Source organism: Canis lupus, chromosome 2 (assembly GCF_011100685.1).
Source record: "Canis lupus familiaris isolate Mischka breed German Shepherd chromosome 2, alternate assembly UU_Cfam_GSD_1.0, whole genome shotgun sequence".
NCBI lineage: Eukaryota > Metazoa > Chordata > Mammalia > Carnivora > Canidae > Canis > Canis lupus.
Genome location: NC_049223.1, coordinates 78739530 through 78767309, shown reverse-complemented (window position 1 = coordinate 78767309; position 27780 = coordinate 78739530). Strand labels below are relative to the sequence as shown.

General features: G+C 55.5%; 2 protein-coding genes and 1 long non-coding RNA gene across 6 annotated transcripts in view; 1 reads left to right on the top strand and 2 right to left on the bottom strand.

The window, feature by feature from the left end:
* CAPZB (capping actin protein of muscle Z-line subunit beta) overlaps positions 1-27780 on the bottom strand; it is a 130578-nt gene that overhangs the window by 7783 nt on the left and 95015 nt on the right. For 3 of the 4 annotated variants that reach the window (XM_038531788.1, XM_038531786.1, XM_038531787.1), the window contains exons 4-6: positions 25660-25773; positions 7919-8060; positions 7473-7589 (exon numbers count right to left, since the gene is read on the bottom strand). In XM_038531788.1, the coding sequence (XP_038387716.1) occupies positions 7473-7589; positions 7919-8060; positions 25660-25773 (373 nt within the window). Of the gene's footprint in view, positions 1-7472; positions 7590-7918; positions 8061-14464; positions 14623-25659; positions 25774-27780 lie in introns of those variants that run through there. The other variant, XM_038531789.1, reaches the window with a different exon arrangement.
* LOC119870469 lies at positions 1534-6679 on the bottom strand. Its single transcript, XM_038531791.1, has 2 exons — positions 3638-6679; positions 1534-1751 (listed from the first exon to the last, which is right to left on the bottom strand). The coding sequence occupies exons 1-2, from the start codon at positions 4299-4301 to the stop codon at positions 1741-1743; spliced, it is 675 nt and encodes a 224-aa protein (XP_038387719.1). The 5' UTR covers positions 4302-6679; the 3' UTR covers positions 1534-1740.
* On the top strand, positions 4034-21143 carry LOC111093771. The gene is made up of 3 exons (XR_005356116.1): positions 4034-6356; positions 10687-10826; positions 16183-21143. It is a non-coding gene; the product is annotated as an uncharacterized LOC111093771 (long non-coding RNA).

The following is a 27780-nucleotide window of genomic DNA, read 5'->3' as shown; positions in this document are numbered from 1 at the left end:
AGGACCCCAGGGATCACGAGTTGAGCCGAAGGCAGACGCTTCACCAACTGAGGGACTGAGCCACTCAGGACCGTGTGCTCCCTTCCCTGACACGGAAAAGGTTCTTTGGGCCAGAGGGCAGCTTGGAGCGCGGCTGGGCAGGGAGAAGCCCGACGGGCCCGACCCCCCCGAGTCTTGTCCTCCCACAGAGTCTGAGTCTCACCCTCCCCAGTCCCGAGCAGGGGGTGGACTCCTGGCAATCTCAGGCTGAGCTTGTGGAGGGGCCCACTTTATGTTATTTTAATTAATTCTTTAAAGATTTATTTACGCGAGAAAGAGAGCGAGTGTGTGCGCAATGCATAGAAGTGGGATGGGCAGCAGGAGGGCGAATCTGGAGCAGGCTCCGGGCTGAGCACAGAGCCAGACGGGGGCTCGGTCCCACCACCTGAACCGAAACCAAGAGCTGAACGCGGAACCGACTACACCAGCCAGGCACCCCAATGGGGTCAGAGCTGTTGGCAAAGGGCTCTGGGCCATCAGGGTAAGTAAAGTCACATCAGCCCAACCTCTTGGGCTCCAGGATCAAACTACTGATTGTCCAAAGGTAAGACAGGTCTGGGGTGGGTGTGGGAGCAGGGGGGACAGGGAGGGGCAAAGTGAGGAGGCCTGGTCTCCCCTAAAGGGCACAAGAAGTCCCTAAGCTCGTAGCAGGGGATCTGAGCCCAAGGAAAGGCCTAGCAGGGACCGGGGAGGGGAAGGAAGACAAGGGCTGGGGTGCAGGCAGAGGTCTTGCAACACAGACATTTCCACGGCCCCCTTGCCCACACCCCTGCTGACTCCCTCCACACCTGGTCAGGGTCAGCTTGCTGGAAATGCTGACCCACCAAAAATAGGACTATTTTTGCAATGCATATATTATTACATCCTTATAAAAGTGGCTGCCAGACGAAAACATTTTTATGTGCTGTGGCCGCACAGATGTTCCACAAGGTGGTTCCAACCAAGTCTGAAGTCTGGGCCCAGCCTGCTCGTCCCCATCAAGCACCCCTCCTCCTCCTCTCTGTGGCCTGGAGATGGGAAGGACACGGTGAGTGTTTGGAAGGCAGGCTGTCTACCTCGGAAGGGGTGTACGTACAGCCTCTCCGGCCGCTCTGCAGCACAGCCGGCGTGGGGGGTCCCTGAGGGAAGCCAGCGCCTGCTCCACGGCTCCGCCCCTGGAGCCCACGGGCCTCTGCTGAACGAGCTACTACACGCAGGATCAGGACGGAGCCCGGGAGAATGGCAGCTCCGTTCCCGGGGCTCCTCCGGTCCTGGCTCTTGGGCAGAAGCCGGCGACGTCCTCCCGATGACTGAACCGGGCTCTGGTTAGGAGCTGGGCTGGAGGCCAGGACTTAACATGGCCAGAAGGCCTCTCAAGGAAGGTTCGGTTTGCCTGGTTTAGGGAAATTTTAATTGAGCCTAAAACTACATGTATTCTAGAAGATGGAAAAGTCTCTGCTTGTAAGGTATGTGGTAGTAGCAGAAATAGCTGTTATTTATTGAGCACAAACTATGTGTCCAAGTGGTTTTTTATTTCTACTCTATAGCAACTTTTCCAAATAAGCATTATTAGCTTGAGGGTAAAAATGCATATTTTGGAAAAGGGAGGAGGGAGTGGTCTGTCCAGGTCACACAGCTGGAAGGCAGCAGGCTAGGACTGAACCAGGTCTGGACGATTCCACAGCTTGTTTTCTTCCACGAGACCTCTCCGTGTGCTCACATTCATGTACATTCTTTACGAGAAAAAAATCTGAGACGGACCACAGTCCAGGGCTTGGAGACTCCCAATAGTATCCATCCCTGCTCGGCCCCCTCCCCACCCCGGGATCTCCAGTCCCTTCCTCTGTGGCCTGGCTGTCCCTAGAAGCCACAACGCTGGAGCCTCCAGGCCACCTCCGGGAACACAGGGAGCCGGCTGCAGCTGTAGCTGTGCCTCCCACAGCAAGAAAGCACTCCCTGAGCCCGTAGCCCTGCTCCCCTACATCCGGGGGAGCCCGAGGGCCTCCTCCCCTCACCAGGATGGACAGCCTGGCCTTGCCTGACTGCCAAGCTCGAGTCAAAGAGGATTTCTCTGCCATGACACCCAGGCAGGTGCCTCTGCTGGAGTTTTACTGCGCGAAGATCTGTCACAGGGCGCCTGAGTCTGAGTGGGGAGAGAGCTCAGCTTGCAAAGGACCAGCCTAATCCCCCCTACTCGACAAAACATTCCACCTTTGTTTCTAAATATTTAGAATCTGAAAAAAATATCAAACGAACATCTGCAGGGCCCATCCCTGGATCGGAAACCTTGGATCTCCTTCCAGAGATTTATGATCTTGCCTCTTTCTCATGTCTCCAGCTGTCACACAGGAGAAGTGACCTCTCAATGCAACTTCCTTTTCAACATGTTGGTACTTGGCTTGCAACATCTCTTACTTGCTCCACAGCCTTCCCTCCGCCCTCCTCCCCTGGAAGGACTGCATGATCTGGCTGTGCGGGGCTCCCACACAGACCACCGCGCGCCCTCCCTCCCCAGACCCCCTGGCTGCGTGGATTTGCCAAAGCACTTTATGTACCTGCCTCGTTTCCAGGGACATCCCTAAGGGAGACTGTGCTAGGTGGGAGTGAAGGGAAGGGCGGGCCAAAGGGGAGGTGATGGGTGAGGGCGACATGTGACTCATCTCATGGGTCATTGTTAGATTTACCAACCATTTGAAGGAAGTTCTCCACGTCCTACACTTACAGCTGCCTCAACTGAGAGAGGAGAGGGCTGGGGACAAAGCCTCTGAAGCTGGGGAGGGACCCCTGGGGACAGAGGGAACAGGAAAGGGGAGGGAGCACAGGGGCTGTGCCCTGAGGAGCGAGGGCGGGGGGGCTGCTCTGTGGAGGAATGTGCCTCATCACTGGCCAGGAGAGCTTGCAGGGTTGGTGCCTGGTGACATGGGTCCTTCCAGACACACACGAGGCACGAGGTTTGAGTGTGTGGCTGCAGCGAGGCCTAGCTTCCAGAGGGACACCTTGGGTCTGGTCACTGCAAGCACTATTTGATGGAGGAGCTCAAATGGGGAAGCCTCCTCTGATCCCATGGCTCACGTGGTGGTAGGTCACCCAAACGTTGCCCGCTCTATCCCAAAATGTGTCCCTCTCTGTTCCCCTCTCCCTGCCCTCCGTCATTTCCTGCCTTGAGGCTGACACCAGCTCACATACTGACCTCCTGGGTACGGGCTTATCCCCTCCAGCCCTCCCAGTGGCCTCCATCTGGCCCGAGTCACCTCACTCCTGGGGGACTCTAACAGCTCCCTCACCCTGCCCTAGCCAGATCATCGCGAGGAAATCACTTCATGGCTCAAATGTCGGTCTCCTCACCTGTTACGTGGGAAAGGTAACACTACCTTGCTTGCGTCTAAGCCCGGAGACAGCCCCCCAAACCACCATGCATGTTCACCCTTTACCATGGGTTTGCTCGGCTCACCTGGGACCCCTGTGTCCCCCGTCCAAGGCAACCAGATGTTTTCCCGAGGTTCATCTGGGACACACGGCTCAACCCGCGACCCGTTTCCCGTTTGCTCAGAAGCCATGCATCACTGCCGGAGATGTGTCTCCCCCGCCGCTGCCCTGGCTCTCCTTTCACATTACTTACCTTGGAAACCAGCCCCGGCTTTAATGCACCTCAGATGAGTTATGTGACCGGCCGCGGGGATGATGACAGAGGCATGAATTTCCTCATCAAAGCCCAAGAGCACCAGGCAGTCCAAACAGTCCTGCAGCCACGGCCCGGTGTGCTGAGGACAGCCCCTCATCGGGCCCGTGTGGCTTGGCAGGACGCTGCTCGCGGCGAGCCGGAACCAGACCCTGGCCATGGGCTGGCCGCTCTGACCAAAACTACCAGGAAGGCTGGGGATGGAATATTTGTCCGGTCGCCGTAAACCAGTGGAATAATAAACAGTTTGGAGCGGTAAGTGGTGCAGGAAGCTGTCTCCGGATACAGATTTAGGATGTTCCACTGGTGCCCAGGTGGCAGGGTGTGGGGGAGGCGGGCTGCGGGAGAGCTCGCTGCCTGGGGGCTCGGCTGGCTGCCCGGCCAGTCGTTCCTGGAGGACAAAGGCCTGTGGTCCATGCACCAGCCTCGGCTCCGAGGAGTGGAGACAGCCCCACCCAGGGACACCCAAGATCCCTGGTGGCTTCAGGCTGCTTAGGCTCAGTGGAGGCGGTGGAGGCTTAGCACGGAAAGCGTAAGGCTCGGATATGTGCCCCAGGCCTGCTGACAAAACACCTGCTCTGCAAGCTTTCAAGTGCACGTCCATGGTTCGTGGCTACAGATGCACTTGAGTCACTGAATTCATCCTTTTCATATGTTTTTTTCTATCAAACAGAGGTATTAAAAGATTGGAATTTTCATCTCTCTTAAAACGACGTCTGCCATCAAAAGGAACCCTTGAGAGCTCAGGCACTACTGGCCCCGGGGTGGGTGGGGCGCTCCCTTGGATGACATTCCCCAGGACGCTGTGCTGTGGCCAGCACCGACTTCGGGGAGACCAGGGGTTCCTGGGTCTGTGCTTTCTCCTCCCTTCACAGAGAGACACCAGGCGAAGGCCGTCCCGGGTCCTACACGCAGATGCTTCAAGAGGCATCTGAAGCGGATGGGAAGACGGGTCTGCTCTGGGGGAAGCAGCACCTCCGAGTCCAGCTCCCAGCTCACCTGAGACATACTTGGAGGGGAGGGACATCCTGGACATGACTGCTAAGGACACTGAAGCAAAAGATGGGGGAGAGGCACGTGGAGCTGGGACAACCTGATTTGTAAGAAACACATATATTCGTTCAGATGACCAAGACACATACATTCCCCACGTGTACTGGTCTTGGTCCACGGTTCCCGGCTCAGGGCTCCCATAAGCCTCGGATTCTCCTGAGCCACTATGGGGCCATCTTTCTTGGCTTCCTGTCCTTGGTTCCTGAAGTCACTTCAGGGCCGTCCAGGTGACTTGGGGGTCTTGTTACTCATAATGAGCCCCTTCCTACCACAACTGGGCTCGTGTTAATGGAGTGACTTTAGAAAACACCTCTGGTGACTGGGGGACGTTCAGTACCCCCCAGTTTCCAGGCAGGGGAGCAGGGGGCTTCAGAGAGTTTCCAGGTTGGGGAACAGAATGCTTCTAAGTGCCACCATGCTGGGCCAGCTCAACTCCAAGACGACGGAAGCTCCTTTGTTTATGACGTCATCTGATGTATCCACTTGGCTGCTGATTTGTATACTCTGATAAACCAGTCTAATGAGTCCCTGGGTGAGCTTCTGTGACCACTCCAGTGAAGTAATCAGACCCCAGGAGGGGGTCACGGAAACCTCAGACACCCAGCTGGTCGGTCAGAAGCACAGGTGGCACCCTGACTTGCGGCTGGCATCTGAAGAGGTCTGTGGGGGAGGGGCGGGGGGCAGGAGCCTGAGCCCTCAACTGGTGGGATCTGAGGCCATCTTCAGGTGGACAGCGTCAGAGGCAGCTGAACTGTGGGATGCCCTGCTAGTGGCCAGAGAAGTGCTGCAGATGGTGTGGGTTCGGGACCACCCTCCACCAACGGTGGAATGGGGTGCAGAACCCAAGAGGAGCACCTGTCGAATGTCAGTGTGCATATAAATTACCTGGAAGTTTTTGCTAAACTGAGATCACAATTTGGTGGGTCAGGACAGGGCCAAAGAGCTCCGTGTCCAACGGGCTCCTCAGTGCTGCTGAGGACGGTCCAGGGACACGGCTGCCTCGGGTGGGTGGCGGCCAGGTGTGGGAAACAGCACAGCCCCGTTCCTTGCAGGAGGAGATGGGCCTGAGCTACAGTGATACAGTGACAGGGTGTGTCCCGGTGAGGAGGAAGCAGCTGCAGCCACGCCTGCAGCCCCCCGGCCTACTGAGGCAGGGAGCCAGACGGAAGTGGCGGGTGGGTATCGGACCACAGACCACTCCAAGGGCATTTCTTTAAAAATGTGAAGCCCTGCTCAGACGGTGGCTTTACAGCCGGTCAGCCAACTCCCCCTAAGAAAAAGCACCTACGAAAGGTGATTATCAGACCGATGCCTCCGTCTGAGGAGGTGTCCGGTAGCCCCGCTGGAGGGCTCTGCATCTGGCCTCGAAACCACAACGTCACAGTCATCCCGGTTAAGGTGCAAATGACAAAACCGAGAGGAACGGCGACCCCCGGGACAGCTGAGACCAAGAGTCAGCTTCACTGCTGAGGAGCGAGCGGATGAAAGTCAAACTGTGAGGACAAACACTAATCTCCTCTTAGGGACCAACCACACGAGAAATCGCTGGAGCCCCCGAGGCTGCTGAGAGAGAGAAGGGGTGGGAGCGACACGGCGCACTCGTGAGGTGAGGTGCTGCCGAAGCGACCCGGGGCACGCTGGGCGACAGGGTCTGTTCCGACGTTTCCCAGAGGCCAGCGTAAAGGGAACGGCGCGCTCCCTGGTCCTGGTCCGGCCGAGGGGGCGGCAGGGGTCGCATCAGGCTGGGAGGGGAGCTCTGAGCTCTTCCAACGTCGGGATCCTGCGACTAAAGCAGCTTTTTCTTCGTGAGGGGGATGAACGTGAGGAGTTTTGAAAGGCTCCCCGCTCCAGCCTGCACCGAGGGATGCCGGGGAGCGTCGCGGCTCCGTCCTCGGCCCGCGGCTGTGCGGGGGCGGGGGCTCAGGGGACACAGGCTCAGCCCCGCGCCGCCGTGACCGGTCCCCCCCCCCCCCCCCCCCCCCCCCCCCGGCGCGCGCAGGAAGGCCCGGAAACCCGCTCAGATGCTTCATGTAGGCACATCCTCTTCCGGATCCTCTCAGCTTTTATTTCGGCCTTTTCTCCTCGTTTTGGAGACGCTGCCTACGGCCCCCAGCAGCCGGCCGCCCGCCCTGTGGCTGTGCCGTCACCCCCAGTCCCGCCCCCCCCTTCTCTGCCCAGGGCCCGGGTCTGCTGCCTGCCAGCAGCCACCCCCCCTCTGTGAAAAGCAGCCAGGTTTTCGTGCAGGAATCCGACACCCCTTTTTCCTTGATACCACTCCCTGCAGTCACGTGCCCCCCCCAGCCTGCCTCATGCCCCTCGGCCTCAGGAGGTGATCCTGTGGTGGACACAAGCAACCGAGGCCAGGGAGACATTTCTGGGGTGAGGGCAGACCTAATTCTGAAAGAAGAGCTCTCCCCCCAGGACTGCCCGGGGCCAGAAGCAGAAGCCAGGTGGTGCCGGGCGCTCCTGTCCTGGGCCCGGACACCCCGAACCAAGCCTGGGCCTCTCAGTTATGCGAACGGCCTTGTTTTCATTTTTGCGTAACGGCAGCGTTTTACTTCTGTCACTCGCAACCAACAGTCCTCCCGAGGGATCTAAGTCACCACAGCGACAGTCACTCATCCTACATGTTATCAGGGGTGTGTCCTAACCGGCCCAGGAGCATTTTAATGTAAACGCCGTGACCCAGACCCAAAGATCAAACCTCCTGGGGAGACCCTACCTGTCTGGTCAGGCTGCCTCCGAGGTTCATGGTACCAGAGCCGGATTTGTTGGTCTGCAGCCAAAGCATCACGGTGGAGGTCAGCTTGTAATGGGCGGTGCGACCGCTGGATTTCTCCTGCGGGAGGAGGAAGGGATCAGAAGCCCAGGAGGGACTCTGAGCTGAGGAGAGCCTGAGGCGGCCCCTGGACCCGGGGTCACTCTAACCTGTCCCTGACTTAGATACGGGGCCACGACGTGACCTTGTAAAATTCCAGCCGGTCTCTAAGGGACCGAATCTGGGATGTGTGCTCAGTTCTTCGGGGATCTTTACTGTCAGTGACTACTGCAATCCTGACTTATCTTTATCTCACGGGCTCCGGGGCATTTTTAGGAGTGATTGGGGGGGGGGGGGGTCTGCACATCACAGCACTTCCCCCTTCAAGAACACCCGCTGGGGAGGCGTACCTGCACTTCCACCACGTGGATGGAATCCCAGCAACCCTTGATCTTCTTGGATCCATCTCCAGCCTTCTTTATGAGGATCACTCCAGCAAAACCATGATCCAGGTCCCAGAGGTAGACAGACGAGACGCCGCCTTCAAAATACCTGCCGGAAACAGGAGCATGAGACGTTAAGCCTGTCAGACTGAAGATCAGCAGCCTGGGGGTTCGTTCACAAAACGTCATCTGAACGTCTGGGGTTAAGGACCCTCCCTCCCTGTGATGGTCCCAGGGCTGATGCTCACATGTGTCCTGAGCACCTGCTGGTTGGGGGAGGAGTCACAGAAAGATCACGGGTGCATGAGTCCTAAAGATGAACCGGAGTGTGAGCTCTGCCACTGACTCTAGCTTTGTGGTCTTCGGCAAACTCACTAAACAACTCTGGGCTCCAGGTTTCTTCCAGAGGAAGCATCCAGCAAAGTGTGTGACGTGGAAAGGACGGTCAGTGGGTCATTACTATGGGATAACGGTCACTGTTCGACATTCCTGTCTTTGGGGATGGCTATCTCACAGGGGGGACAAAGGGGGAAAACAGCAGCACACTCCTCCCCTCCCAGAGCCCCAGAAAGGAAGAGCTGAGCTGAGGGTGGAGCTCCCTACTCAGGTCTGAATCGATATGGAAAAATCCCTAAGAACAAATATAAGAGGCCAGAGAAGAAAAGGAAATCGGGCCAGGTCCCAAATCCGAGACCCAAGGTGACAGTGGCAGAGCGAGGCTGCCGGGGCACAGGCGGGTCACCAGCTGCCATGTGGGGCCTTGAACTCTGCTGACGACCAACGAGATCACTGGAAAACGCACGTCTCTGCGGCCTAGCACGTTCGCTACCAGCGCGCTGCTGAAGCACGTTCTTTACCAGCAAGTCTGTGGCCTCTGTGACCCTAATTAACCTCGGAATCCACGGTGTGGCAGGCACACTCTGGGACCTGCTGGGAGGGCTGGTGTGTGTGAGCATGGGCTCAGGCGTCCAGGAGCCTCGCCAGCAGCACACACGTGGGTGGCGATGAGCATGTGCTCGGGGGGGGGGGGGACACGGGCCCAGCACCCCCCATCACGAGCTGTGGCCGCACATTACCCACCAACTGTTTCTTAAGTGCTAGCAGGTACCCACTGAATTGGGCATTAGCTTTGTTATAAAATAGTAACAGTAATACCTACTTTATGGGACTGTTGAGAAACAAACAAAAAAAAACCCAGGAAAATAAATAATCTGACCAAAAACTATTATTGATTTTAGTAAAAATAAGTACTAAAAATAAACATGTCTGTGATTTCTCAACAAAGTAGTTATATACTAAAAATGTACACAGTTGACACTAATATTTAGAGAATGTGGGTGAAGGGTACACAAGAATTCTTTTTTGGGGGTAATTTTACTGTAAATCCGAAACTGTTTCAAACTAAGAAGTTTTGATCCGAAGATCAGTTGGTGATCTACACCAGTGTGTAACAGCTGGAGCAAGCAGCAGCCTTTCCTCATGAGAATGACAGCCTCCTGCCTTTGGGCTGGAGGGTGCCGTGGCCCTAACCCACTGCAGGCCCACAGGGCACCCAAGGGTCCCTACAAGGTCTGCTACCCTCCCCTCTCCCCCCTGGAATTCCTCGGGCAGAGTGGGGCCGGCCTGCTGCTGCCACCACATCCTGTCCCCACTTCTCCATCCCCGCAGGCTCCACTGTGATAAAGCTGTCAGCTGCCATTCCTAGCACTGCCTACCCTCCCAGGGCTAACGCAGCAGGAGCGTGGTGAGGGTCTGCTGGACAGATGTACGGAGGTGCTGGCCCCAGGGCAGGAAGCGGCTGGCTCCAGGCCAGGGCAACACAGAGCACAAACACACCTGGGGGGGGGGGGGGGGGGGCGGGGCAGAGCTCAGTGCTATCCTAGGTGATCTCCAAGAAATCTGCAACAGTGGGCACTCAGGGACCCTACTTATTCCAACTCACTCTCCACACTCCCGCTCTCCAGGGACGGGAGGGGGTAGAGAAGTATTTAGGTCTGGGACCTGTGCCCCACCTCCTTCTGTAGGGCCATCCTGGTCTGGAGCAGCCCCGCAGGAAGCTGGGCACCCATAGGCTGCCCTGGAATGCACCTGGGATGGGTGGAGGTCTATCGGTCACCTCTAGACCAGACACCCTGTGGTGCTTGGGTGAGCTCAAATCAGGGCCTGGGGGAGCCTTCCTGCCCTGTTCTCAGTCCTGGTGATTCCCTCAGCTCACAAGTTCACTAGGAGGCACTCGGCACTCCTGAAGGAAGAGCAGTCCAGCCAATCCCAGTGCTGCTAGGGAGAGGGCTGGGTTCTAACCCTTGGTTTTCCCTCTGGTCGGCTTGTAGGGAGAGAAGCCCCACATCAAAAGGGAAGAAACAGCTCGACAAACTGTGGCTTTTCTTGTGCTGACATTTAGAAAGGGCCAATAATCCCTTCTTTCCACTGGCCATGCAGGAGTGAAGGCCTGATGCCCAGTGGTCATTCTTACCCTTCCACCCTGATCCCCACGACCAGGGAGCAACGGTGGTCTTGCCAAAGGCCCTGCACCGTGTTAGAATACCAGGGAAGGTGGGCCAGGCTGCCCTAGAAGGGAACCTGGGGAGAGACCCCGGTGGCCTGAGAGCCCTTGGCGACACCACCCGGAGACCAGCTCCAAAGCACCAGGCAGCCTACGGTTGATCTTCCTCAGTCCCATCCCTTAGGTTTGTTTTCTTCCGGAAAATATAACAACCGCATTCATGTTTTATAAGGTGGAACTGGCCGTTTCCACTCTGGCGCCCCACCCGGTGGCCTGGCTCTCGCTTCGGGCAGCTTCTCCCTGGCATCCTCAGCTTCCTTTGTGGGCCGCGCTGACTGGGCCCAAAGTCCCAAGATGTGGGAGACAAAGGAGGTAAAAAAGCAAACTCAGTTCTGACCTCTATGTGAGTAGCTTTTCTCTTCTCCAAAATTAAGTTCACTGCAAGGACATGACAAAACAGGGAGACATAAAAACCAGCTCACGATACCACGTATCAACTTATCCTATAAATCTGATTCTTCCAAATCCCCTCAAGTCTTTGTCCAGATGTGTTAACTTTTACGTAACGACAAGCGCAGCAATGGTGCCGTGTTGAGTTCGGCCTCTGCGCCTGGCACAGAATTCGTTAGCGCTTTTCCAGGGAGCCACACGATCTCCAGAAGTGATTTTACTAGCTGAGGTAGTATTCCACTGGGTAGCAGCCTAACTTACAGTCGATCTGACGTGTAATAAAGGAACGGCAGCCGAGTTGGAGGCGATGCTGCGATCTGACTTTGAGTCCCGTTGGGGTGTTCCCTATCGGGGTGAGGCGGACGTGCTGAAACCCGGCCTCTGCAGGCCGGGCCCCAAGACCACAACAATTCAACAACGGACCTGCATTCCATTCACCAAAAGGCATCTCCAGGGACTAGGGTGGCAGCAAGTCTCAACCTGATGCTCCAAGACAAAGGGAGCAGAGGACTGCGTGATCAGAAAGGGCCGGCTCAGAATCTCCCAGAAACACCAGCCTCTCCAACAAGTGCCGTCAGGACCGCAGTGAGCAGGTTGGTGGCGGGGTAACTGCGGGGCATACAGACAGCCCCCCATTACATGGTTTATGGCTTCGCTCTGTGAGTGAAGCATTAATTAAAGAGGGACCTCAACAAGTTTTTGAAAATTTATTCTTACCTACTGTACTTTGATCATAATGACATGAAACAGGAAAAAAATAATTTTTATGTGGTTCACATTTATGAGTTTTTACATAAAGGCTTTTGTGGGTATTTTAAGAATGTGCTAAAATGTTGTCTGAAACCACATAAAGCCATCTGAGGAGTCGCCCGCCAGAACTAACAGCACACACATGGAAGCACTTTAACTGGCCTTTGTATATTTAATGAGTCAAATAGTATTAATATTGTTTAAATGCTAACATGCCATTTCAATAAGGTGGCTCTACCATCGCCAGCGACCCGCTCTCGGGCCCTGCATGTCAACGTGAATGAACACTCAAGCGTGGCCCAGGACGCAGAGCAGGCTACGGGGGAAGCAACCAGGCCTACCCTGGGCTCTGCCAGGGGTCGATCCTCTCAAAGCCTCCGCCATCCAGGAAGGGAGGGAGGACAGGCCCAGTACCAACTGCCACGACACGGGGTGTTTGAGCTCAAGAGGCAAGGCCCAGAGTTCCTGCGGTGAACCCTCCACCCTCCGGTCAGAGGGCAGCTCAGAGAACTTTCAGACACAGAGGCCCAAAGACAAGAGCATAGGCTTTTCTTGGTTAGGCCTGAAACCCACAGATGGTGAAGAGGGTGAATGATCTGTTAGCTGGACAACACGAGGACCATCGGCAGGGACACCAGAGAAGCCACTCCGGAGAGTCTCGAACCATGAGGCAGTGGGGCCTCTGAAAGCCCCAGGAACACCAGCGGGGGAAACGAGTCAGACTCTGAGCTGGTGTCACTGAAGAGCAAACCCCCTCAACCACACATCGGAGGGTTCCACCAATGGTCCTGGGGGGCTTCTGAGACATTCTCAGTAAGGGTAAACGCTTCATATCTGTTTTCTAAAAAAATTTTAATTAATCAAATATTTATTTTTAAGAAGTAGATTCCATTTCCAACATGGGGCTCCAACTCATGACCTGGAGATCAAGTGTTGTGGGCTCCAGACACTGAGTCAGCTAGGCGCCCCGAGGGTGAACATTTTCTAAGGCAGATGGAACAGAGAATTCAGACGGCTGGCACTAAGGAGACGGAGCCACCGTGCGTTGGCTCCGGAAGTCAGGCCATCTGAAAACGAGTACTTGATGACAACAGGCAGATACGGGTTCCGTAAACTCCAGAAGCTCGGGGCACCATGGGATACCTGTGCCCAGGACGAGCCAGGAGCACAAGGCAAGACCGGCAGGTGGGTTACCTATTTATCAGCACAGGCAATTACAGTGAAGCATCCGGTCACGTGTACTCTCTACCATCAGATCCCTGAACGTGGACCAACTAAAAGCCCAACGTGCCAGTTAATTCTCCTGTCCTCAGAGTTCAGCATTTTTCCCAGAAAATGACCCCTGCACTTGAATCACATCATAGTCACAGACACAGATTCTGTGTCCCTAATTCTTCAACCGCAGGATCTCCGGGGCGGGGGGCAGAATAGAAAAGAGGGAAAAACATAAGACTTCACACTCAAAATGACCAACTTCACAAAAGGAAGTGGAAACTTGTTCTGGGAACCTGGGCTGTAAGTGAGCATGACCCAATCCCCAGTCTTGGCCAACACTGGGCTGCACGTGTATCAGGGAAGATGGGACTGGAATGCACTGAAGGGGCTGTGATTGGCTTGAGCTCCCTCCTTTCAAAACGCCTCTGGGGAGAAGAGCCGGATCCGAGCGTCTCACACGGAGGCCCCGGCGGGTGATGAGTCACAGGCCACGACTCTCCCAGAAGAACCGCAGCCAGGACAGAGCTGCTGGGAGCGGGCCCTTGTTGGCTTCACACAGACATGGTCTTTTCGCCATACGTGGGCTGGGCCAGGAGGCTGCAGCAGACGCAGCCCCTGGCAGCGTGCTGTCACGTGCGATGCGGAAGCCCAGGCCATCATCCCCAAGCTCCAAGGCCCAAGGCCCCAAGCCGAGTCAGGGGCATTATAAGGTAAGCCCCCCTAGATGCTAGAGCGTGTAGGGGCTTTCTTCTGCTGTTGGCTTCATTCAATGCGCCAAGAGGAACGCAAGGAATATCTATTTGGCACCAGTGTGGTGCCAAAGCCTGTTTTCCCAATTACAAAATGAAGGAGCTGGCTCACAAGCTCAGTGGGGTCTTCCCAAGCTCAGACTGCCGGGGATTTGGTGGCTGCATCAGAGAGCCTGTAAGAGGCAGACCCTGAGAACCACAGCGCAGATTACTAACATCGTGATCAAGGTGGTCAAGACTCTGCTTACACGCCTTCAGTGACAGGAAACTCACTACTTGACCGGGGCCACCATTTTTGTTTTGAAGAGTTCAAATAGTTCCCACTGGACTGACCACCTGCACCGACTGCCCGCCAGAACCACACAAAATAAGAACTAAATGCTCTTCTCGCATGGAGTCTTTTTAACTAAAGATGGCTTACATTAACGCCAAGGTTTCTCTCCTCTGGCCTTCCTGTCATTACATTATTGCCCATAAGACATGACTTCAAGTCCCCACGCCTTGGTTACCCTCTACCGTAAGGGTCCGAGAACAGAAGTCAACGCCCTGTTTATCAGCACATCTCTTGTGGGGGGAGGCTACTTCCCCCTCCAGAAAGCCCAGGGCTGAAGCAGCTTTCCTGGCCACCACGTGTCACTCATATTGACACAGACAAGCTTGTCCTCATCCTCTCCCATGAAATTTTTTTTTTTAATCGTGTTGTAAAATTCTCTCCCACGTCCTAGATTTTTAAAAACCTGGTATACTGGACCTAAGAATATGATTTTCCACTCAGATCTGTTATATTTAATTCTCAGAGTCATGGCTTCACCATTTCCATGTATCTTTGGGGATTCTGAGTCTGTCATCCATGTCTGATCCAAGCCACTCTTCCTTGGAGACCCTTATGTGTGGGAACATACACGAAGTAGGATGCCACCCAGATGAGTTCGACCGAGTTCCACACTGTGTGCACCAGCTCTCCCAAGTGGCTCTAGAAAGTCCTGGAGGCTGGAGTGAAGCTTCTGTGGAGAAAGGGATGATCAATTTGGAAGGATGCCTATGGCCTAGACACTTCTTTCAAGTTGAGGGGGCAGTATCAAGGCTGGGGTGGGGGTGGGGGACTCCCATGGCCTCAGATCTGACTAGAGACCGCAGGGTCCATCAGCGAGGAGGAGGGATGGACAGAGCCAACAGATGTGGTGGCACCAGCTGAAATGCCAGGCCAAGGGTTCTGGCTGCACATATTTTTAATGCCAGTCCATTTAAAACAAGTGGAATCCTTCCAGGATCCTGTCCCAAGCTAGGAAGACTGTCCCTTAAAATGTCCCAAACCATTAGATTCCAGGAGGTTTCTCCTTCCCTACTCTGGGTGCCCGGGTCACGTCCGCGGTCCGTTGTGTTTCTGGGGTCTCATCGAGCAGCAGCAAGGCTTGAGGTTCACACTTTACTGTAACTGGCACTTGGTCCTGACAGTGACAAGGAGGTCATGTGGGCACCTGTTCAAACAGAAACTCTTATGCCCGCTGACTGATTTTATGGCAAAGGCAGGGAGAATAAAGCCCCGAGGCAGACCCATTCCACCAGTGGCTCAGGTTTGGCCCCAGAACAATAACTTCTTGTTTCCTCCCAGCCTAAAAAAGAAACTGAAGTTCTCAGCTACCAGCAGCAGTTGGTTTTTCTGATCATCCTTAAACATCCTTACAGCATAAAAAGGCAGCTGCTACCTACAGGTGGGAACAATTCAATTCTACTCCAGGAAAAAAGAAAACCCTCCAATTTGCTTGGAGAGGCATCTAAAACCTGGCCTCCGTCCTGGCAGTGCAGCCCAACGTTCCCTTCTCATTGGCTCCAAACACGCCACTGTTGAGAGGCTAAGCATCCTCCCCATCCGACAGGAGGCGTGGGTGCTGCCCGGTGGGTACAGCTTCTGGAAAGCCTGCGGAGAGCTGAAGACACGCTGACAGCCACAGCTAAGGAGGCCCGGGACATGTGGGCTCTCCTCCGCCACTCTGGGGTACCAGCTTCCATTCGGGTGCATCCCTGAGACCACCTCCTGGAAGCAGCAGGAGGCTCGCAGGAAACAGGAGAGCAGAAGGGCTGGCACAGAGCAGGCACAAACTGGTGGCCGTCGACTTCCCAAGTCTCTTTCTCTCTGGGCCGACAAGGACACATCTCCCTCCTCCTAACCCTGGCCTGTTCTGAACTGCACACAGGAAGCAAGGTCTTGCTTGCCCCGTGAGCACGGTCCCATCCCACTTCCCCGGGGGCTGCATTTAGCTCTGCACCAAATGGAGAAAGGGGGGTACTTGGCTCTGGGCTGGGGGATGTGCCACTGAGATCCAATGGGCCTTGTGTGTGTGTGACCAGCTGTTTCCACCACATCCGCCTGTGGACACAGGACAGGTATTCTGTGGAAACTCCCTCTAGGACACACAGGTGCGACGGTGCCCCGAGCAAGCACACCAATCAGCTTAGGCATGTGTGGCTTTAATGCCAGTTGTGCATTGAAAGTGCACATCTGGATCACGGCTGTTATTCCTTTACAGCCTCTTTATAGGTTTTTTATATTTCTGTACTTGCAGAGACACGATGAAGGCCTCTCTAGAAATAAGGGTGCTGCTGCAAGGGCTGCAGATGTGGCTCTGGGATCTGACTGAGCTGTGCTGCCGCGACCGTCTCCTGGATCTCTGGACCCCCTTCAACCATCCTGCCAGCCCACTCTGCCCACGACTCAAAATGTTGACGATCCAGGCCTTCTGGAGTTGCAGTGTCGCCACTCTCGCCCAAGAGTTGCCATTTATGGGAACCCATTCTGTGTCAAGGGCTTTGAATACGTTATTTCACAGTTAAGAAAACCGAAACCTAGACAGCGACAGAAATGTGCCCCAGCCACTGGGATTGGGACTGGGATTGACCCTTGGGTCTGGCTGGCTCTGTGCGGAGGGGGTCCTGCAGCAGTGCAGGTGGGCACTGGCTCAGCCTGTGTGGTGGAATTTAGCTAAGATGAACACACACACACACAACAGCGCCTCTGCACACAATGCTGGTTCAAGGTGGGGGGAGAACGGTCAGAGGAACAAAGGATCCCACACTGAGCAGCCAGGGGGCTCCTTCACCTCAGTGAGGCAGCTAGGGCCTGCTGGCTAAACCCTCCTAAGACCACCTGCCCTCAATACCTGCACAAAGCAGCATCTGGGAAAAGACGTGTCTCCCGGGAGCCAGGAGCACAGCTCGACCATGGGGGGAGCTGGTCCCTCCTTCCACGTGGGTGTCTGCACCCCAATGCGTGGAACTGCACAATCCAAAGCATGACTGTGTGCCACACGCTTGTAAGCACCTCAGAGTTCTGGAGGAACCACGGTCTCTGATGCTGATTCAGGGGGCCATGTTTGTACACAAAATGGTTTTCTGTACACTCCTTTTTGTTGGACTTTCTTTTAGCAGGTGAGAGCCAGTGCCTGCCAGGGCCACCAACCCCGGAGCTGCAGCTTTAGGATGCCAGATGAAGGGGCCCTGCGGTGGCCGCTCCCATCATGGCTCTGCGGGCTGGGGGCAGCTTGCAGGCTTGTCAAACCCTCTCTTTAGGGGCTGGAGAAAGCACGGCAGAGCCAAAACAGCCCCCTGGGGGCTGGCTGCAGACTAACTAGCTCAGCGCCCCTGGAAAGTCGACTGGCCTCTCTCCACTAGTCAATGAAAATGGCACAACGGACGGGGGCCCAGGTTTCCCCAAGAAGTGCTTCCAGCACTTTCACACAAGCCCGAGGCTGTGGCAAGCCGGAGTCCCACAGCAGGCGGGGAGGGTTCTCAGAGGCCCTCTGTACGCATGGCTGAAGATACAAATAATACATGTGAAAACCCAAGTACCAATTACAATGCCGACAAGTGGAAAGCCAGATGCAGACCCCATCCTCGCGCGGCCATCCCTGGAGCACAGCATGCGGGGGCTGTCGTGGGGCCTGTCGCAGGGCTGGCTGGAGACTGTTCTATCTGGGAAGAGGAAAGGTTCCAGCTCCGGGCAGGAACAAAAAGGTTTATGCATCATGAGCCATTCAGACCCATGTGAAGGGGCAGGGAGTGAGGGCGGATGTGCCAAACCAAACGGCCCAGGCTTCACCCAGCTCCAGAACTTTCCTGAATTATCTCCCACCACTTCATGCCTCCCTGTTCAGTTCTTTCGTGCACTTCCCAGTGGGGTTGTGGTTCTGGAGACTGAAGGTAATGGCCAGCTGTTTCTGGTAGTGAGAAGCACTGGGTGACCTTAAGCTACAGATTTCACCCCAGCCAGACTACAGGACGAGTAGTTAGGACCAAGTAGCCAGACTACAGGAAGTATGAGGCAGGATCTTTCCACTCGTGGCCTCTCCAATCCAGCCTCCAAACTGCTTATAAAGAGTTTCTTAGGACATGCTTCAGAGTTGGCCTGTGCGCCCCTGGGGCCCTCCAGGCCCGTCCTGATGCACTGAGAAGGACACTCAAAGCCCATGCCTGACAAGAGCCTGGGTACGTCTCCCTACTGCTCACACTCTGCCCCGGCCTTCACTCAGTGACCCCACAGCCCAGGAACCACCTCAGGACTGTCCGAGTGACTCCCACTGCTCAGAGCATTACCTCCACCACCCTCCCTGGCTCCTGCCAGCCTCATGGCTGAGCCCAGGCTCCCCATGACCTCCCAAGGGTCAGTGATTCACGAAGAGGCTCACAGGAGTCAGCACAGTCTTGCCACCAGGAGTCATTCTAGTGGAAGGAGACAGGGCAGGAGTAGGCAACGGAAAGGAGAAGTCCTGAGGAAACCAGACACAAGTTTGCAAGAGCTTGTGACCCCTCTCCCAGAGGTCACACAGGATGCACTTAATTTCTCCAGCAATGAGTTATGACAAATGTGAGGTGCCATCTACAGGGACGCTCATGAGACTCAGTGACCGGGGTTTTTACTGCTAGAGCGCTCTCCACCTAGCACATACCAGAAGGGAGACAGGAGTTCAGCATAACCCACAGTGTTTGTGCAAAGAGTTTTAAGCATCATGAGCCATTCTTATCAGGAATGGTAGGAACCTTCCAGAAAGCAAAGTTCCTGGACACCAGGCAAGGGCCAGCCCTCCAAAGGCAGCAGTCCTACGCTAGCTACTCAAACTCTTTCCTGCACAAGGGCAAACCCGCTACACTCCATAGTTCCGCCCCAACCTAGAGTAAGGCCCCCCTGCTGGCCCTGCCTCCATGCCTGGGTTTGGCCCTTCACAGCACTTTGCAACCTGTGCAAGCGCTTCGTACGTTGGCTCCCTCCCTCCTGTGTGCACCCGACCCACTCTTCACTGTGCCCCCTGCTCAGAGCATGGTCGGTTCTCAGTGTCTGTGCAACTCTCCCATCACCACAGATGTGAACTATGTCACTCTGTTTTCGAATTACTCGAGTAAGTTACAGAATTTACTTGAGGTCTCACTGTGGGCCGGGAACAGAGCCCCAAGCAGAACCCACAGCCTTCCAAGGTGGCCGGTGACATGACACCGCCTGCACCCAAACCACCCCGTATCCACAGCCATAACGGCACAGAACCTAAGACACCCACAGGATAACTGCTGCAAAATTACAACAGTCTTGTCCTGGCAACTCAAAGGTCACCACGTGGACACGACAAGTCAGTGCAAGAGGAGCCTTACAAGCTGCACGTCACTGAATGCCTCCCTCAGCCCTGAAGCCGGCAGGGGTCCCTCTTCAACAGATAAGGAAACAGAGGCCAACAAGGTTCACTTACTCGCCCAGGGTCATTGAGCGAGCAGGGCACAAGAGAGAACCAAGTCCAGGTCCTTCCAAGGCCCGGCTCCTCCTGATTCTGCAGCTGGCTGGACGGTGGTGGGCCTGAGCCCTCTCCTGGGGTGTCCTCACCTCCCGTCTGAGCAGCATCTCCTACCATCGCCGACCTGCTGCCCCTGCGTCTCCCATTTCTTCAGAAAAGCCCCCACTGTCCTCTGCAATTCCTACCAGGACAGAAACCCTGAAATTCCCCAGGCCTGATGCTCACATCCAATGATGGTGGGGAGCGGGGTGGGGGGTGGGTGTCGGAAGACCCCAAGGGGCCCAGGGTTCAGGTCTGTGAAGGCAGCTAGGAACACGGGAATTTCCAGGACTCCTGAAGCCACGGCAGCAAACCTTTGCCACACACGAGTATGGATGCCCTGCCCTTCCAGGGCCAGCGCTGCCCAAATGTCAAATGACAGAGGGACAGAGAATGGGAGGAAGAGGCAGGAATAACCACCATTCTAGCATGGCCCCAGAGGGGAGAGAAGGCACAGAGCTGGGGGAAGGCCCATCCACCAAGCACCCTGGCTGCTCCCGGAGAGGCTCGTGGGTTTCTGGACTGCCAAAGGGACGCCAGACTTGTTTCATTCTGTAAACTTCTTCCAGACAAGAAGGGCTGATTAGAAAAGCTAATTAAATCTTTTGAAGATTATCTCAGACCCGAAGCAAGGGAAGAACACAAAATGCCTTCCCGCCCTGCTCCTCCACCCCCCAGACTCTGGCCTTCATTAAGCTTTGATTTCAATCAATTGCACACCCACTAAAATTAACTTATAAGGCCAATAAATTGCAACCGCATGTTTGAAGGTATTGTCTGCTGCAAGCCAAGAGCCAAGGATTGCAGAGCACGGGGCAAGATGTCTGGCACAGATGGGAGTAATCATCTCTGGAAGAAAGCCGTGCCAGCCCCTGCAGTTAGAACATCTGGTCTCAGCAGAATCCAGGCCGACAGAGGCAACAGTGAGACCCAACGTGAAAGCTAGAGCTGGGAAGGTTTCCTTGGGAACCCCCCCCCAAAAATCAAAGCGGTGATCCTGGGGTTCACACCCCAAGTGCGAAGTCTCTGGCAGCAAGTGTCCACCCTACACTGCGGGTCTCACTGCTGAGTCTCTCCCAAGAAAGATGCATCGCGCAGATCCGGTGATGGGGTTCTGTGACTGATGAGCTACCCTAGGCTTCGGCCTAAAAAAGCAGTCAACGTTGCCAAGAACGAGTGTGAAACGTTGAGCCATGAGCCAGCCACCCAAGAGCCTGCCCTTTCTGCTACCTTTCCCACTCCCCAGGTGCCACGTCTGTTCCAGGGACAGTCCCTGGATTGAGCAGGGCCTGTGCTCAGAGGTAGAAAACCACCTTGGGGCTTGGTAGAGAGGACTCGAGTGGCCCGGATGTTGGTGACCAGGGTGGGAGGCTCGGAATCAGGGTGGCCTGAGAGTAGACCCCACCCCGCCGGCCTGCAGAACAGGCTTGATGTCCCCAAGGACGTGCGACACTTTGACCAGGGCCGCTTGCGTGAGGCAATCAACAGTTGTTGGATAGTTACTCCTCCTCGGGGGGAAAGCTGCCACCACAGGCCTTTCTGCCATGATGACAGCAAAAAAGGACATCGATAAATGTCAGAGGGACTCAGGGGAGAACACAGCGAGGGAGCTGCAGAGAGTCAGGCAAGCAGGGACTTGACCTGCTTCCGAGGATGGGCCCCTACTCGCCTTCTGCCCACACCCCAAAGGAGGGCACATTTATTCTGCAAGGGGGGGCGGTTGTGCAGGCAGGGGTGGGGTGGGGGCACCATGCCCCCCCCCCCCCCCCCCCGGGAGTTACACATGGAGGGCCTGCGGGTCCACCCAACCCTGGCCCTGCTCTCCCTGTGACCATTCGGACCAGCTCCGGTTCATAATTCATTCTAATTCCCTGCAAAGTCAGAGCCTTGACAGACCTGAGGACAGAATCCAGGCTTTCCCCCAGGACGCTAATGAGGAAGCTGTAATCTCTCCAGGCAGAGAGCAGCCTCCGGGGAAACAGCGAGCATTTCCTTTCTGGAAAAGCCTGGGTGGCTCTAGGTCTCAGGCCTGGGTCATATCTCAGTTCTAGTCTCCAGCATCCGTCCTTCCAAGGAGAATATCGGGGACAGGAACAAGGTTAGTAGGTCCACGACGAGCAGAGGGAGCAAGGGGTCTGCCGGTTTGCTGGATGACAAAATATTCCTACAGGGTCAGTCTTAAGGCACAGCCAGTGGGGGCGGCAGGGGAGGGGTGGCAAGAAAGCACTTCAGGCCTTTGGCCGCAGAGGGGTGTGTGTGGGGGCCAAATCTCCAGACCTTCAGAGGACAGAACAACAACTCTGCACTGACTTCAGCGGGCCTCCCAGCGCAGGGGGGGGCCTTCCCACCAGCAGTCCACAGGAGCAGCTCCCTGGAGTGTCCACCGCGGTCAGAAAGTCGAGAGGCTAGCCCAGTCCTAACTCAGTGACCCATCAGGGTTCCAAAGAATCTGAAACATCTGGGGTCATCAAGAATCAAGGACCAGGTGAGCACAGGGGATGGGTAGGCTCCTCGCATTCCTCAACTGCCATGGGGCGCAGGCCGAGCTCCAGTTTGGAACTGGGGCGCCCTGGAGACGGCAGCCTTCCTCATCTCGTCCTCCTGGGCACAATGGTGCTCCTGTTCTGCTCTCAGGGCGGCAGCGCTCCCTCTTCTTCCTGGCAGGGTGGGTGGGTCTGGTCTGCCTGGGGCTCTGGGCATCTCTCTCCAGGCCTGGGACGCAAGCCACCCTCCCGGCTCCTCACGCAGCAGCTCAGAACCAGCAGGGCCAGCAGACAGAGGGCTGTGTTGCGGGGAATGAATGCCTCCCCTCAGAGTGACCTTTGCCAACACGACAGGAAGACAGGTGGAGCTCTGCGGCTTCATTCCCTGGGGCTGACAACACATGAGCCTTCCCATAGGAAAGGAATGTGTCTTTGTTACTGTTGTTTTTAAAGGTTTTATTTTTAAGTCATCTCCACACCCAATGTGGGGCTCGAACTCACAACTGATCAAGAGTCCTGCCCTCTACCCACTGAGCCAGCCCCAGTCACCCCAGGCACCTCTGGAATGCATCTTTCCAATGGGAAGGGGCAGAGATGAAGGATAAAGGGAAGACATGACGTGACCTACTGTCCCTTCATCCTATGAAACCATCTGGCCCTTAGAACACCCAGGTAACTGCTGGCCTGTGCACAAGGCAGAGACAAGGCCTCCTAACCCGCAGGCTGACTTCCCTCTGCTCCAAAACCACAAGGAACGAAAGAGGTCACGTTCTGGGCCGTACTAGGGTCACCAGCGTGGCCACCAACAGCTTCAGGGCACTCTGAGAATGGGAACTTCTGGAGGGGAGCAGTGTACCAAGATGTTAAAAAAATAATAATAAAAAAGGCAGGAAAGGGGAATAAAAAGATTTTGTTTTCATAATTTTTAGCTCAGAAATGGGTCTCATTTTAACTCATCATGTGTGGTCCAGCTGGGAAAATGTTCCCCACACATGGTCTCAGGAGAGAGTGTCCTCAGTACTCTGATAACAGTGGGTGGCTTGAAACAGGACTCTGGGTCCCCAGTGACGCTCTAACCACCACCCCCATGGTAGCCTGTAGCTGCTGTCACGTGGGTGACATGGGCTTCTCCGCACCCCCGGCACCGAAGGCCCCGAACTCTCCTCCCCACCAGCAGCAGCACACGGATGCTGCCGGGACAGAGGTGTGCCGTCTGGCTGTGTTCCATGCCTGCAAACTGCCACAGCACCTCAGGGTCTGGGCTGGTCTAGTCTGATCTCCCACCTGGGTGCGGGCAGCGGTCCCGGCGGCCCCTCTCAGCCCCCCAGTGGTCAACTCCCTCTTCAGAGGCGAGCACAGGCTCACAGACATCCGCTACCTGCAAAGTGGACATCTGCCCAGGAAGGAAAGTCTTTCCAGGAGGTGCCCGAAGGAGATGCACCCAGGGAGTCCCACGCCTTGCTGGACCTGGAGTGGTGTGAGCATACTGAGAGGGGGTGACCGCCCCGGTTGATCCAGACCCTGCAGAAGGGGGATGTCTGGGTGGCTCAGCAGTTGAGCGTCTGCCTTTGGCTCAGGTTGTGATCTCGGAGAGGTTGTGATCCTAGAGTTCCAGGATCGAGTCCCACGTCGAGCTGTTTGTGGGGAGCCTGCTTCTCCCTCTGCCTATGTCTCTGCCTCTGTGTCTCCCATGAATAAATAAAATCTTAAAAAAAAAATAGACCCCACAGAAGGGACACACCTAATGATGACCATGCATCACTATGTATGTGAACCAGGAAGATAGGAAGGAGAAGGAAAGAAGTCAAAGATAAGACCTGGGCTCTTCCCTAGGCCTGGCTCAAAAGGGCAGTACAAAGGCCACATGTCTGAATCGCTTCATTCAGGAAGTCACCATTCTAATCCCTAAGTGTTCTGACCCCTGGAGAATCTAAGAGGTGCCCGCCCAGACCACTCTTTCGTGGCTGGGGCATGGCTGGCCCCCTGCGGGCATCAGTCCTCAGCTCCAAGGCCACCACGTCCTGGAGAGGCCTTCCCTACCGCTCCACCTGAAGCACGAGTCAGTCCCCATCGCACCATACATCGTGGCATCCATTCACATGCGGTGTCTTCCCACAGAGGACGCCCCAGAGGGCAGGGATGCCATGATCAAGGCCGTACCCTCCAGTATTTGGTGGGTACCTTCAGCGCTGGGCAAGTACATGAAGATTTTGGACTTCGGAATTGGATGAGGACGGCTTCACATCCCAGGTCCACCACTCACTGGCTTTGGGAGGTTGGGCAAGGTACCTGGGCTGACTGTCCCCTCACCTGTAAGGGGCAATCCTTTTTCCCAACACGCTCCTGCAGGGATCGACGTACGTACGGATGCTCCTGGCCAACGCCAAAGCTAAAGCTGAGTCACATGGGGGTGACTTCAGGGGCGACAGAGACATCGAGGGCCATCTGCTCCACCTGGCTTTTGTACTGCATTCGTCTGCTTAAGTGTCATGGGGTTTTCTGCCTGCAGGTCAGGCTGAGAAGTGGCACTTTTCCTCCCAAGCCAGTTCCTATGAGAAATTCTTTAGGGTGTTTTACCAAATCTGCTAAGAGCCAGAAAGCCATTCCAAGTGCCTGCGGGACGGAGTCCTGAATCCCCACACCACGCGTGCCGCCAACAGTTCCGGACAATGGTTCCAGCACTTCAGGTGCTTTGCTTCTCCTGCTTCCACTTTCTTGCCCAGACCCTAAGTCCCGGTGGGGAAATGACCAGCCCAGGGTCAAAGCCCACCCACCTCAAGGCTCAAGAGGTGGTTTTCATGTTTTTATTTTATTGTCTATTTTTTGGGTTTTTACACTTTCAGAGGATAATACACGTAAAACAAGAAAACACTCAAAGTAAACAGAGGCTCCTACAACCCGCCACGCCGACACTCTGACCACGCTGCCCGGCCCTTCACAGAAAACGACCGAGTCTGTGTGGTGGAGCCGTGCCTTTCACAGCTGTGCTCTGTGTTCAGTACAGACCTGAATTTCCAATGAGATTCTACTGGTCAAGGAAGGACTGTGTCAGAGGCTAAGCTTCTCCAGAGCCCTTCTTTGCAAGGCCAGACGGTAAGTGGCTGCTCTTTTTGGTGCTATGGTGGGTGGCAGGACCGGGGGGAAGCAGGAAAGGGAGGTGGGAATCTACGCAGACCCAGCAAAAACACCTTCCAAGACAGGGACTAGGCCCTAAAGAACTCAGGAGTCAGCGACACGGTGGGTCAGAGCGTGCAAGGGCCTCAGCTGAGGTGGGGGTCTCTGAGCCCCAGGCACGACTGGTCGGGGCACACAGGATGGAAAAACAGAGGGGCCCTGGAGACAGACAGGCTGGGGTCCTCTTGCCTCAGACAAATGCCCGGATCCTCCTGGGCCTTAACTTCTTCATCTGAACGATGAGGACTAAAAGAGCTCTCATGTTTGTGAGGGTCTGAGAGGACATGCAGAGTGTGTGCTGGCCCAGGGGTACCTGCGACCACGAGGAAGCACAACGTGGGACCTGCACACGCAGGTCTGCGCACGAGAGCGCTCCACTGCCGAGTCGCCTCATCCCTGACCCAGTCACCAGGCTAGTGCCCAGCGGCCCGCCGTGAGCGCTCAGTTATCACTGGCGAGGTGAGCCAGGTGACAGGGTTCAAGGAAGGCTGCCTGGCCTGCTCCCACCCTCCCTTGGGACTCACTTATCTAAATCACAAGCGCTGAAGTGGGAAGGGAGGAAGTAACTCACAGGTCTCGATACTGGTCAAAGGCATTGTTGGCTTCCACCTCCAGCTTTCTCAGCCGAGCAGAAGGCATGGCCCCGTCTTCCAAAGGAGGGTCATACTTGTTACTCCATGGTGACCTGAGGGGAGGAAGGAGAAGGAAATAACACCAATCATTCCCGGAGAGGTGGCCTGTGAGCCGTGAGCCTGAGCTCCGGCTGTCTGACGTTTCAGAGGCAAGGCCACTACCCACAGCAAAGATGTTTCCAGGCCCTGCAACACACACAGCTTTCTCGAGGTTTGCCGAGCAAGGGCTCGGAGGCAGACTGGCCCCGGCATGAACCTCCAGTGCCACCTCTCATGAGCCGTGTACCTCCGGCAAGTGTCTTGACTTCTCCGAGCCTGTAAAATGAGGCTACCATGTGCTACCCGCAGGGCTGTTGTGAGGGACAGAGGAGAAAATATACCAAGTGCCAGACCACAGCCTGGTCTGTGCTGTCAATGTCGTGACAGCTCCTCACTCTTCTCCTAAGTTTCCTCTGTTTTCACCATTGTATGGATCAACAGATGCCCCTCTGGCCTCCGGGACCTGCCAGCAGCTCTGGATAAACTCTTACCCCAAAGATCTTTCTATGCAGCTAAGGACTGAGAGCTGCTGGTCATGGAGGCAGGCAGGTAGCTGCTGACTACCTGTGAGAAAACCTGAGGGGTCCTCACGGGGGACGGGACAGCCTTCCCAACACCCGAGACCATGGGCACAAAGACTGCTAAGCTGGGGCGCCTGGGGGGCTGAGCTGCTTGACTGTCCCACTCTTGGTTTTGGCTCAGATCATGATCTCAGGGTCGTGGGATCGAGCCCCGTGTCAGGCTCCGTGCTCAACAGGAGTCTGCTTGAGAGTCTCTCTCCCTCTGTCCTTCCCCCCCCGCCCCCGCTCATGTGCCTGTGTGCACGCACACTTGTTCTCTCTCAATAAATAAATGACATCTTAAAAAAAAAAAGAAAGAAAAAAAGACTGCTAAGTAATGAGAAACAGCCTCTCTTTTTCCAGCCCAAAGACTTGCTGCATTAAAAAAAAAAAATGTATTTTGCCACATGAGGAAAGCATTTAATGACAGGGATACTTGGAAACGGGGTTCTAGTGAAAGTACCTACTTGTTAATTCCTGCGGGTTGAGTTCAGAGAAAGAACGAGAAGGAAAAGGTGAGAGGAATGGAGGGTGGCAGTGGTGCCGTGGGCTGTGGACAAAGTCCTCCCCACTCCTGGATGGAAACCTCTCAGTGTCTCTGCTGCCTTTTCCGTATTCCCTGCTGACAAGCAACTTTTGCCTCACAGAAGCCTCAAAAGAACCTTTCAATTGGGATTCATGTTATGGAAAAAGGGATCATGGTCCTCAGAACCCCAGTTTTAATGAATTCCGTGCACGCACATCATTCTTCTAGGGAACTGGTACACCCCCCTCCCACCCCCGGCACCTACATCGGCACATCACATCACAAGTATGGAACCAGAGAGTGGGCCGTGAGCCGGGTGGTCGCTCCCCCAAGCTGCCTCCACGGAGATCCCAGCTCCTCGGCTGCTGGGCCACCAAGGGCGAGCAGGGAAGGAGTCACTGCGCCTGGTTCCCAAGAGGAAGCAGCAGTAGCCCTGACCACTTCGAAGCTCAAGGAGCCTTTGGAAACCTTTCTTTCCAGGCAGACTCTCTCACTCCACTGCTCTCCTCACTGTTGGTACGGAGACTTTTCAACAATGGGGTAAGATGCTCCCTTCTGCCCCATGACCAGCAGCCAGCCCTGTGACGACCCAGACTGGGCACAGGACATGAGAAAGAGCTGTCCCATAAACCAGGGCCTACGTGGCTTCGGGGGGCAGCTATGAAGCTGACACTGGGCACCCTCGCAACCTCACTGAGGGGCCTCTCCCTTCCAGAGCACGGCTGATGCATCTGTTCTTATTATAACCTGTCTTCTTCATCCTCCAAAACTTTGCTGCCTCAGAGAACTTTCCTCGAGGACAGAAATGTTCTCTATCAGCGTTGTCCAAAATGGACAGGAGGTTCAGGAGGCTACAGAGTATGTGAGATGCGGCTAGGCTAGTGGCTACTTTACTTGAATTAATGCAATCAGTTCTGGAACAGAGGTTCCAAGAG